The sequence below is a fragment of the Sebastes umbrosus genome, chromosome 11 (genome assembly GCF_015220745.1).
Source record: "Sebastes umbrosus isolate fSebUmb1 chromosome 11, fSebUmb1.pri, whole genome shotgun sequence".
NCBI classification, from domain to species: Eukaryota; Metazoa; Chordata; class Actinopteri; order Perciformes; family Sebastidae; genus Sebastes; species Sebastes umbrosus.
The window spans coordinates 24,173,302-24,186,511 of NC_051279.1; the positions used below are offsets into that span (position 1 = coordinate 24,173,302).

The following is a 13,210-nucleotide window of genomic DNA, read 5'->3' on the forward strand; positions in this document are numbered from 1 at the left end:
GTTGACATTTATTGATAAGTTAATCAGTCTTATTCTTTAAAGTGGTCTCAGTGGGCTGACCAGCTTTATTTAGCTTTCTGTTTATGTTAAAGTCACTTCAGATATGCACTGGGACCTCCATGGAGAAACTCTCCTGTAACCAAAGAGTTATGATTCAGTTCCTCTTGCAACAGTTTGTAGATCTGGCGAAGTGTCCTTGAGCGAGACACTGAGCTGCCTGTCTGCTCAGGTGTTGTAAATCTGTCTGGAGCAATGTCTCAACTAAGTGACTAATGTGAAGACTAGCAGAGGAAGTATGTGGGTGAGTGATGAGATGAAACAAGGGGGATGTACTGCGAGGCAGCGCTCTAAATTTAGCCTTCATAGAGAGAAAATGGAGGGTAAATGTTTGACTGCACCGACCGCAGGCAAGAAGCTGCCGTCAGTTCGACCTCAGGCTGCTGCCAGACTCTCCAAACTGGAGTCTGGATCATCATGTTGTCGTTATGAGGCTGGAAACCAGATGGGGAAGCTGAAAACCTCAAGTTGTCAACTTTCATTTTGAATGTCTAAGATGAAATGCTTACTCAGTACCAAGTAGTGTGATAGATATCTTTAAAATAATAAATGCATTTTTTTTGTTCCCATTCTAAAAACACGACCTGCTGGGTTGGGCGATATCGGTCACCGTCAGCCCAAAAGCCAGTGATTAACGATAAATTCACGCAGGTGTGTGTGCATCATTTAGGGCTGCACAATTAATCGAATGTTGATCACGATCACGATTTTGGCTTCCCACAAATAAATGAACATGATCGACTGCGATATGGGCGTTTAAAATGCTCCGCTCATAGAAAACTATGAGCAGCATAAATCAAGCGCTTCCTAAACTAACAGCTAGAGATGAACCGTCAATCAGCAGCCGGTTATCAGCAGTCTCATATATCCCAGTTTTAGCCGGTCACACACATGTGCAGCCGCCACATGATGGCTTTACACCGTCAGTAACGTCACACACAACATGCTGAAGTTCTTCAGCTGAGTGAAGAAGATGTAAAACTGCAATCTGTCACAACTGGCAGTCTAAAAATAGGCGTGAAGGGACAACCTTAAAAACATCTGGAACAACTAACTTTAACTTAATCAGACTCTTATTAGAATAATTTATTCCCATGGTGCTGTTCAGAGTGATCACAGTGACCGGCTCCTCTCGTTCAAGCTGCTCAGTAAAAATGAGTATTGGCCGATGGTAAATTATAACTCTATCATGATGTGTTCAAATGTAATCTTGTAAAATGTTGTTTTTGGCGAGAAACTTGAATAAATCCAGTTGTTTGAAGGAGACGTTTCACAGAGAGAGAGAAATATGACCTGTTTAACTTCCTAACACTAGCTCTGAGCAGCTTATAATATATAATTAGAACTACTAATGCCAAGATTCATTTTAATCAAAGCAATATTTAAAGAAAAATAAAATCATTTAAATTGTGTGTTTTTATGTAAGCTATAGATGACAATAACAAAGTAAAATAATAACATTTAGAGTTTTTTGATGTTTTGAATGAAGCACAACATGGAAGTGAAAGCAGCGCTCTGTTTATTTAAATGTGAAATAGCAATACAAATATTTTGTCCCTAAAATCTATGAATAATCGTGATAAATAATCGTGATCTCAATATTGATGAACAGAATTGTGATTAGCATTTTGGCCATATCATACCATTTTTTCCTTCCTGATACTGATTCTGATACCTGAACTTGCTGTATCAGCCGATGCAGAGTACCGATCCGATACCAGCGTGATAAAAAAATGTTATTATTATTATTATTAAACAGCTGTGACAAACTAATAGTTCTTTTTGCTGCTCTAAAACAGTAGATACCAGTGGCAGCCATGATACCTCAAGGGCGACAGCACAGTGAAGGCTACTGTTTTGGAGCGGTGAAGAAGAATTGATTTCCGGTTAAACAAGTTGATTTTTAAATGATGATATCAGAACGGTGCGTTGAGTGACGTACTCGCTGATACCCGATACCGATACTGATCATTTTGGGCAGTATCGAATGCATTTCCAATACTGGTATCGGTATCGGAACAACAATAGCCCTAGCGTCATTCTAGATATTGTTAATAAGTTCAGAGCTTCATTAAGCAGGCAAGAGTAAAGATATAGATCTGTAAAAAACCTCTCACATTCAGTGTTTACTGGAAGCATATCTGTTCCATGAGACGGAGACGGGGGGTAAAGCAGGGAGGTAGGGTAAGATAAGGTGCTGCTGAGATCACCTGGGGAGGAGCTGAGTCTATTTAAATCTGGAGCCTCAGAGACAAAGAGAAAAGACTTCACTCCTGTAGTGCTCCTCGCTTAGTCAACATTCATGTCAACAGTTTTGTTCCATGATAGAGAAGAATGCGTTTTTATTTACATAATCAATAAAGTTTTTTTGCGAGTATATTTGTTCATGTTTTCAAAGTGTAGGCGTTGTACCATTAACACAGTGTAGCAACAATTAAAGGCGACTAATTGATGACTTTAGTGAACGTATTATTCACTAGATAACAAATCACAGCTTTGTTTTTACATTAGAATGAATCATGGATTCATTTTGTGACTTTGAGTTGCTTGCTGTTGGCATATTTCATTACTCACCCTGCTGGAGGTCATTCTGCAGGGACATCATCGGGTGGCTCACCTGATCGCTCAGGTTTGTTTTTGTGAAATTTGACAAGTGATGTAAAGCATCTCTTCAGTTATCAGGCCGTCAAATAGGCGCTACTGTGTTTCACTCAGGAGACCGGAGTGTTTCACCTGGAGGCCGGGTTGTTTCACCAGGAGACGGGGGTTCACGTCCCGATTGCAACCAACGTGTAGTTGTCTTTGTGTTCACAAGCATTAAGTTTCACTTTTCAAACGTAGTTCCAAAACACAATGTTTATGTCAGCCTGCATTACACACTGGAGGTGTGTAGCTTGAAAGACGGGGTGGCTGTTAACCTGCCAGTGAGGGTCTAATGAAAGTATGCTATCAAGTTGCATCGTGGGAATTGTAGGATCCAGTGTATTGGGAGTTTACTAGGAATCAAAAGTCAGGACATCTTGGCCTTTGCTAGTCCCCTAATGTTATAGAGTGCCTCTGAAAGTAATTTATCATAGAAAAATGCCAAATATTCTCTGATTTTATTCTCTTCAGTTTGAGGATTTGCTGTTTAATTTCATTGTAAACTGAAAATATTTGCATTTTGGACAAAACAAGCAACCCTAAGACAACACTTTGGGTTCTTGGACCTTGTAATAGACATTTTTTTGATTGACTGATTTTATATATGAAACAGTGATTGAATTCATTGATACAAATGAACAGCAGATTAATAATTACCGTACAACAGATTTCAAACATGTTTGTTTCTGCTTTTCTCTATTTTCTATCATCGGACCTGATTATTGGTTTTTAGGTTTTGGAAAAAACAAGACATTTGAGCTCTGGGAAACAGTGCTTTTCAGACACTAAACTTGAAATGAAAGTAATGATTGGTTGCAGCTTTTGTTTTAGTTTCAGGGGCTGTTTTTGGGCTGTTTCCTGTATTCTGAGTACTCTTTGAACTATTAGGTGTTTGTTTTGCCTCCTCAGGTCTCCTGGCATCTCTACAGAGCACGCTCAGTAACCCCTCCCTGCAGTCGTCACTAAGCAACCCTAACATCCAGTCATCGCTCAGCAGCCACTCCTTCTCCAACTCTTTGAGCTCCGCCTCCCTGCACTCATCGCTCAGCAACCCCTCGCTGCAGTCGTCCCTCAGTTCCTCCCCCTCGCTGCCGTCCTCCCTCAGCAGCCAATCGCTGCACTCCTCCCTCAGTAACTCCTCCCTGCAGTCGGTGTCCAGCGGTAACCCCGGCTACAGCAGCGGCGTGGGGGGCTCCAGCTCCTGCTCCTCCTCCTACTCGCCGCTGCTCAGCGGGCAGGGCCAGCCGTCGCTCAGCACGTCGCCACGGAGACGGGCGCAGCTGTCGCCGCTCATTCTGCCCATGGGAGGGGAGTCACGGCGGCATCACTCCAAACAGTTCTCCCCCACCATCTCCCCGACGCTGTCCTCCATCACACAGGTAACAACTCCGTCTCTATGTTATGTACAGTATATATTCATTCTCCCAGCACTCTGAAAGTATATCTACGATATTTATTCTCACAGCACTCATCACTGGTACGGCAGCGTCAGGCTCAGATCGGATATTCATGATAACATGGCCATCAGAACTAAGAGATGTTTGTGGTGGAGCAGCATGTTAATCATTTCAAATCCTTCATTACAAGCCAGTTTGTCTCTTTTCCATCTTCGTTGTCCATACGCCTGCTCACCACATCTAGGAGTAGCTAACGTCATTGATATGATCTGGATTGTGATATTAAAGAAGATAATAATGTTAAACGGAACATTGTCGCACCAACTCACAGACTTTTAAAAGGGAGCTGTTGTTTGAATATATATTTATATATTTATATTTATATTTATATTTATATTTATATATATTTATATTTATATATTTATATATATAATGTATATTTTTATGTATAACTATTTTAAATAAAAATAAATGTTAAACTGAGAATAAATAATTTAATACATAAGGGATAATTGTTGTGAAATAAACCCTGACGGGGCGATGCCGCACCCCCCATTTTTTATATATATATATACACTGTATACTGTATGCATATATATATATTTTTCTGCTAACACCCTCCTCCCCCTCCACAGGGCGTCCCTCTGGACACCAGTAAACTGCCTCTGGACCAGCGCCTCCCTCCCTACCCGCTCAGCCAGTCCCACCAGCACCAGCAGGGCTCCCAGTCCGGCCAGCAGCCTCCTCCCATGAACCAGCACCACCACCAACAACAGCTGCACCGCCTCCAGCAGACTGCTCAGCAGCAGCAGCAGCAGCAGCAACAGCAGCAGCAACAGCAGCAGCAGCAGCAACAGCAGCAGCAGCAACAGCAGCAGCAGCAACAGCAGCAGCAGCAGCAGCAACAGCAGCAGCAACAGCAGCAGCAGCAGCAGCAACAACAGCAGCAGCAGCAGCAGCAGCAGCAGCAGCTCCACCTGCAGAACCTACGCAACTCACACAACCAGCACCTGCAGCAGCACTTTGGATCGGTGGGTCGCTGGAACAGACCATAGATGGAAAGATAAACATAAATACATTTACCTGTGCAGCTCAGCTCACCTGTGATGATCTCTCTGTCTCTCTCTGTCTGGTATCAACAGATGCCGATGGGGCAGCAGGTGATAAAGAACGAGAGGCCAATGGATCAGTGCGTCCAGGGCTCCTCTCAGGGTCACGTCAAACAAGAAGCTGAGCAGCAGGCGGAACAGCACCGAGCCGGCGGCCTCCCTCAGCTCCAACAGATCAGCCACAATCTGGCCTCTGACCTCTACAACGTAAGTCACCCGGGTAATCACCTGTTTCATTAGTATCCAGCATTCTGTATTTCTGTATGTAATGAGGAGCACTGAGAGTTCAGGAAACAATCATATCTATCATCAAATCACAGATAACAGATAAAATGATAAGTCATCCTCAGGTCATGGTCACACCATCGTACCACATGTTAGAGAAAACACAGCTGATATATCGTGTCAATAAATATATAGATATATCTATAAATCGAACACTATAAAAGTCAGAACAAGTCAAACTTAACCCTTTTTATCATTGATGTTTCCCAGGATGCCTTGTTCAACTCTCTACTGGACGACCCCTACCTGAGTCTGCAGCTCACGGGCAAATCCAACCAGCAGGTAACCACGTGTGATGTCATCATCAACTGTGAATATCACTGGCTGCAGAGAGCGTGATGTCACCACTGCTTTCTGAACTGACCGTTGTTGAATGCGGAGCATTTTCTCTTCACTGGTAGTTGTTCTTGGTTTAAAAGGTCAGGTAGGGGCGCCACCAGTGGTGCCAACCGTCGATCCCAACGTCAGCGGTCTGACTCCTCCCCCTCGTTTCCTGATTTAGTCTTTTTTATGGGGGCAAAGGGGGTCTTTAGAGGGAGATAGCAGGTCAACAGTAGATGTCACATAGAAGTGGTGTACATCATCTGAAAGCTGGGAACCTGAAGATTAATTTGAGATGCTGCTCAGCCCTGTGTGTCAAGTTGTTCTAGTCATTAATAAGAAATACACATTAATTAATTAATTAAAATACATTGTAAAAGTGTGTCACGGCTTAGAACATTATGATAGAAGTACAGTATATGATGGTCATTGCTCTATTATGTCACTTGTGTTGTGTAAACTGCTCAGAAAGCTCCTTATTATCAATCTAGCTAGGAAAGCCACCCATCCTCTGAATGCTCTTGGCCTCTAGTTTGTGGCTGTAAAGTTTCATGAGGCTGTGATTATCCCAGAGGTCACCACAGGTCATTTTATACAGTGAGGTCACCACAGGTCAGACGTTTTCTCACCAATATTTAGTGTAACTTTGGAGTTTTATTTAGCATTCTACCTGGCAAGCTAGTATGACATGGTTGGTACCAATGGATTCATCAGGTTTTTTTCTAGTTTCAGATGATACCAGGATCTTCACTCTAGCTTTAAAACCCCGCTACAGCCTCTGAAATAGTAAAGTGTAGTAAGTAAGTAAAGTAAAGTAAATAGTAATAAAGTCTTCAGTGAATATCATGCTATATGTTCTGCTTCAGTTCACAGCAGAGAACCAGGGCGACTGTCTGTCTCTGAACCACAGCGGTCAGAACCAGTTTCCCTCCAACACCCAGGGACACCTGGACCTGCAGGACCCCGGGGACCAGCAGCTCCTCAACCACCAGAACCAGAACTACGGCAGCGGGGACGGACGACAAAACGTGCCCAACATCATCCTCACTGGTGGGTCCACCGCCGTTGTTGGTAAAACTGTGGAAAATGTCTATGAAGTCTGTCTGGGACGTTCAGATTTCTCTCCTCTGCTGATAACCTTTGTTTTGCTGAAGCATTACTCTGATGATAATGAAAGACAGGATTGGTTCCTGAGGCGTGTGACGTATAAAACCCGAGCTGTCATTGGTACGCTGCAGGTCAGATGCTCAGCCATGGCGTTGAAGATACACAGACAAGGGAGGATCTGTAGCAGCGCTAATGACGCCAATGCTAATGCAATGACGCCATGCTGGTCTGGTCTATAGCTCGGAGCCATAAAGACCCTCTATTAGATCTTTTTCAGGACATGGCAGGGGAACAAATCAGAGATCAGCGTTTTTGGATTTATTGTTGGTGCAACCAACTACACAGCTATGGCGTTATTACTATTAGCGGTTTGTTTAAAGTAGAAGCTTGGAGACATGTTTCAACTTCTTCTGTTTACTATGTTACCGTCTATGAGAAACACGGGATTGGTTTCCCCCAATAGGGGGAGTTGCCATGAGAGCCTGCTCTGGAGGATGTATTGGCGCTCTGATGTATGGCTACAGGACATCAGTGATGAGCAGGGAAACGTCTGTCTGGTTACATATGAGGGTCTCAACATTCAGGAAAATATACTTTTATTGGACATAATCAAATTAACTCGCATCACCACACTGATGTATTAACTATTACTTTACTTTTCAATGATAAAATAACATGTCACATTAATATCTGTGAGGGAATCTTTTGGGCGTGAGGGAATCTTTTGGGGGTCATGGTGACCTCGCGCACAAGGCCCGCCTCCTTGAAGAAGAAAACAAGCGGTGCATGAGGAATACGGGGAATATCTGCTATCTTTGTACTCTGAGGTACTCATGGACTCATCGTGACACAAAACCTGTGTGAGTGTGTGACAGAGGAGTTGGCGCCTCCTCCTGCTAACAGAGAGGTTAAAGCTCTTCCGGTTACGGCGGTGCAAGCTTCCAACATTCGCTGTTGGACGCAGCCTCTTTCAGCGGCGGCGCTCACACTCTTACTGGATGTGAATCTGTGGGAATACATAATGTGCTGATTAAACGTGTAGTTTTCTTGTAGTTGTTGTTTGACTTCCTCTCCCCCTCGCTGCAGGCGACTCCCCACCGGGTCTGTCCAAAGAGATCGCCAGCGCTCTGTCTCACGTCCCCGGCTTTGAGATGGATCCCTTCTCCCTGGACGACCCTCTCAGGATGGACCCGCTGGCTCTGGACATGCTGGACGGCGATCTGATGCTCGCCGACCCGGCTGTGGAGGACTCCTTCCGATCCGACAGGCTAAAGTGAGCCCCCCCACCCGGACGGAGGCGGAGAGAGGACCAGGATCAGCGCCGCTCCCCCAACCAGACGATCGGCAACTTTCTGTCCGAGGTCGGAATGAACCGAAGGCGGGGGGGGGGGGTCTCCGTCGAAGGCACTTAACTGAAAACGCTCTCGCAATGCTTGAAGTCCAGACAAACGAGATGCTTCTGTTTTAGGCATTAGCTTGTTCACGTCTTATCTGCATGTTCATGAAAAGTGCACTCACGTAAATGCAAACACGCAGGAATAAAGCGCTCACGTAGCGTCTGCTTATGTCAGAAACCGTCTGCAAAAACCAGCAACGCTTGGAAGAACTCTGCATCTGATCCGCTGTGTGACTGTTGGCCATCGCTCACAGGACAGACCACGTGTGATTGGTTTGGGTCATCAGGTCAGGAAGTAACAACCGGAGGCCGATGACTCGGAGCTCTATATATTTTATATATATATTTCTATCAGATAACAGTTTGGAATGAAGCCCTCTACGGAGAGCGTCCAGTGCTTAAAGCCCCTGATATGCTGCTTATCACCACAATAATGTTACCCTGATCGCTTTATATGATCCTGTGATCACACAGGACGCTCCGCAAGTCCACTAATCTGCTTTTAGTCACACAGTTATCACAATAATATTCACAAATATAGCTTTAGTAGCAGAGAGAAAGAAAGACTTCTTTCAGTCCAGGTCCAGTCTGGATGAGCAGGAACCCTTAACCCTGTTGGTCCTACTCATCCAGGTCCAGTCTGGATCAGTAAGAACCCTGAATCCCGTTGGTCCCTCAGCCTTCAGCTTTATTCACCTTTCAGGTCAACTTCTTAAAGGGCAACTCCACCAACATTGATGTTGATGTTTTATCTATTTTAAAAAAAGATGAATTACTTCTGCTCACTATTTTAATATCAGGCTGCAACTAACAATTTGTTTTATCATTTAATCTGCCGATTAGTTTCATCATTTGGTCTATAAGTTGTGTAAAATAGTGACTCAGTGTCCATCACAGTTTCCTCCAGTCCAAGGTGACGTCTTCATAAGGAATGTTTAGTCCAAACTAAAGTCCAAATAAACATTAAATACGTTAAAGTAAACGGTAAATTCACAGCATTTATACAGCTGCTTTCTAGTCTTCATTACAATACATGGCAGCATTCACCCATTCACACACACATTCATCCACTGATGGCAGCATTCACCCATTCACACACACATTCATCCACTGATGGCAGCATTCACCCACTCACCCACACATTATAACATTTTTCACTTGTCTCTTATCAGACAATTTATGGACCAAATGATGAATCAATTAAACGGCAGATTGATCAATCATGGAAACAATCCTTAGTTGCAGCTGTAACCACAGCAACAGTGATGTCACAGTGTCCTGGAGTACACCTGTCCATCACTGCAGCCAGATGAGAAGGTATACCAAGTAAAGACACAGCATTTAACAGTTGTTGGTGGGATTGCCTTTTAACCCCAGTCACTGTGATTGACAGCACTTAGCCCCGCCCCCTCTACCTGCACTTGCTGCACCTGTTTTTTCAGCCCCGAGAGGGCCAGAGCCTCGTAACATATTTTAATGTAACAAAGAATAAAAAAATATAATAATAATAATATTATTAATATTATTTTGACTATAAAGAAGTTTTATTTTTTAATCCAAAGTGGTCTAAATCTGTATGTATATAATTTCTCAGATAATATCTGTTAAAAAAACGAATACAGTTTGAATATTCAAACATCAGCTTGTAAAAGTTTGAAGCCTGAAGTGAGTTTTTGAACAACAGCTTGTGAGACGTGAGATGAGCTGCATGTGTTTCTTTTAAGCTCCAGTCATCAGTTTGTTTCTGTGTTCATTCAACTGTCCCTTTCATTTTATATTTGACATCTAAATCATCAACAATAGTAAACGGTAAACAATAATTTGTTCTGTGTTCACATCATGTCCACCTTCGGACTGAGAGGCTCCTCCAGTACTGAAGGTTTCCCAACCTGGGGGGCAGGACCCCCTTAAGGTTCGCTGACAGGAAAGAAAACATTCAAAATAACATTCAGAAAATTGTTTATTTTTTAAATTAGCATATCATAAAGCATTATATTATATAGAAATCAAAACAATGAGGAAAAAAGACACACTTTGCTTGAACAGATGCATGTAGTGATGAGACTCAACTTTATTTATTAATTTGATTTGTTCACAACAGAAAAGTCAGAGGATTGTTTCCACATTCAGAAAATATTTATTTAGTCTTTTTAAACAGCTGTCTTTTTGTAGAAAAATATTTTTTTAAAAAACAAATCCCAAATCTTAATTTTACATCAATCTGACAAAGAAAAATAACATTTGAGAAAGCTGAATTCAGGCTGCCTATTTTGTATTCTTATTGATCGTTGCCATAGTTACCATGTGATCAGGCTTCGGTTGCAGGTCTGGAGGGATCTGGAAATGTTTGAGAAGGGTACCTAGGAGAGGTGAACGTTTATCTGATGGATTTAATAGCTTTAATGCGTTTGACAGATGAGAGATGGTAAATCATAATTAATAAATAAATAATTCATGTGCCTGAAGTTTAGAAGACTGTTGAGGGTCTGAGTGGGGATTCATGTGTTTACTGATGATGATGATGGAGGAATGACAATCACAAAAAAGTGTGACTGAGTGTGACTGCTGCCCCCCGCAGGTCAGTTCAGGCTGCAGCCGTGTCCTCTGGACGGGTTTTTGAGCAGCTGTGCGGCTAGGGGTTAGTGGTCAGGGTTTTCGTTAGGGTTTAGGGTCGTAGACATACTGTATATATATGTAGACGCCGCATTGAACGCTTTAGCCCGTTGCAGTGATACGTCAACGTGGGCGCCATATTGGACCTGGCAAGACTGGCCTGTAACCCTATACAAGTGAACTGGGGAGCTGCCGTTTTTCTAGATAAAAAGCAATATAACGTCTGCATTTGTCAACCGATTTCAACGAGTCGTTATTATATTAAAGGGTTTATGATCTATGAGGAGTAGAAAAATAAAGTTTAGTCTCCAGTTACTTAGAATCCGGATAGTTCAGCTATAATAGCCGCTAGACGCTTAGGAGGCGATTATGTACCGTAGGCTGACATGAACTGAATTACTGACGTGATAGAAAATGATTATTTATCAGAAGAAATTGTTAAAACTCACGTTTGTCTAGTTCTATTAGTAGTAGTAGTAGTAGTAGTATTTTCCTTGGTTAAGGTTAATACTTGTAGAGAGGTCCCTATATAATATAATATAATATAATATAATATAATGTACAATGAAATGTAAATACTTTTGTGTCTACAGTTAACGTTACCCACTTCAAATTGACTTAAAGGTCACCTATTATGCAAAATGTACTTTTCCATGTCTTTTAAACATCAATATCTGTCCCCAGTGTGTCTACAGGCCACCATAGTATCATAAAAGACCATCCTCTCTCTTTTTCTCCTGCTCCATCTCTCCGAAAATGGGTCTGAAAAAACGATGATCAGCACTTCCTTAAGCTGGGGACGTCGGTAACATTTTTCAGGCCATATAAGGGTTTCCTGGTGGAACGTGACTCGTTGAAATCGGTTCAGAAATGTAGATGTTATAGAGCTTTTGATCCAGAAAAACAGCAGCTCCCCCGTTCACTTGTATGTGTTTTCAGGTCAGCCTTGCCAGGTTCAATATGGCACCCATGTTGACGTACGATCCAGGAGTCAATGCGGCGTCTATGTATATACTGTATGTCTATGGGTTAGGGTTATGTGTCTCTGGTTTCCTGTTTCTATTCTGTGGGAGTCATCACAGCTAAAAGAAAGTGAATTATTTGCTGTTATGAAAGGTCAGATTGCAGTGGAGGAGGGTGACGTTTGTTTGGGGGTGGTGGATGGTAGTTCGGTTTGGGGGAAGGTCGTTTCCTGTCGGCGCTGGCAGCCACAGAGTCAAACTGTAGGACTGGTGGGGGGGGTGAATTGGATCGGTTTTGTTCTGTTGTTGAAGCACTGAGTGTTTGATGTTTGTGTGATTTTGAACAGATCGATGATCAGCTTCCTTCACTGAATTTATGCAGAACTTCTGTCTTTTAACGAGTCATTCACGTCTTTATGAGCCTAAAATCAGCTTCCTTTAATCAAGGGTCATTTTAAGACCAACAGAGACAACAGATGTTCCCACCCAAAAAACATTAAGTCCTTTCTCTCTTCATTTCTTCCAAAACACATTCAGAGTATTTTTATTTCATGCGAGTAGAAATACTCTGAATGTGTCTGTTTAAAGGAATACTTCACCGTCTGTATATCAGTCCCTGTATATCAGCTAGCTAATTTAGCTCTGTTCCACGTCACCAACGCTAGCTTTGTGACAGAGTTTGTAAACGGATGTCTTGATATAGTTTTGCTGCTGTTAAACGTGGCCTCCATTGACTTCAATTCATCAAGACTTTCGTTTATTCTCTGCTCATGTTTTCCTCTAGAAGTCGAGGTAACGCGGGGCGAGTCACTGAAATACAGATGGTCATTTATTCCTGGAAATCAGATTCAAAGTTGTTTATGTCCAAATGATGTTTAAACTTTTCAAGAGTAAAGATCAGCAACGAGGAACAAATCGGTTTTAGAGAGAAAACATTTTTCATTTCTGTTTTTTTTTTAACTGTTAAAATTCTTTTTAAAGGATTTTTTTTTCCTTTAATATGAACCAATATTCAAATATTAATTATGAAAATTGTTTTTTTTACGTTCTCAATCATTTTTTATAAGAACAGGCGTCACTCAGAAGGTCAAACATTCAGTCAACTGGTTGAAAAAAAAAATCAAAATCATCTAACTAAAACCATCCCATAATTTACCCATTGACGTCATCCTGTATGTGCGTGTGTGTGTGTGTGTGTGCGTGCGTGCGTGTGCGTGCAGACTAGGGATCAGTTAAAGGCCATATTATTTCATATTTTTTCATATTTTTTATTGATGTATGATACTGATTGCTCTCATTATTATTGTTATTATTATTAAT

The 13,210-nt window shown here is 42.2% G+C and overlaps 1 protein-coding gene across 2 annotated transcripts in view; it reads left to right on the top strand.

Annotated features, from left to right (window-relative positions):
- The window catches only part of LOC119496550 (CREB-regulated transcription coactivator 2), a 29,725-nt gene extending 18,531 nt beyond the window's left edge, over positions 1 to 11,194 (top strand). For both annotated transcript variants that reach the window (XM_037783940.1, XM_037783939.1), the window contains 6 exons: positions 3,610 to 4,079; positions 4,733 to 5,128; positions 5,240 to 5,413; positions 5,702 to 5,773; positions 6,679 to 6,862; positions 8,006 to 11,194. In XM_037783940.1, coding sequence (XP_037639868.1) covers positions 3,610 to 4,079; positions 4,733 to 5,128; positions 5,240 to 5,413; positions 5,702 to 5,773; positions 6,679 to 6,862; positions 8,006 to 8,196 — 1,487 coding nt within the window. In that variant the 3' untranslated portion in view covers positions 8,197 to 11,194. The remainder of the gene's footprint in view (positions 1 to 3,609; positions 4,080 to 4,732; positions 5,129 to 5,239; positions 5,414 to 5,701; positions 5,774 to 6,678; positions 6,863 to 8,005) is intronic.
- The last annotated feature ends 2,016 nt before the right edge of the window (positions 11,195 to 13,210 follow it).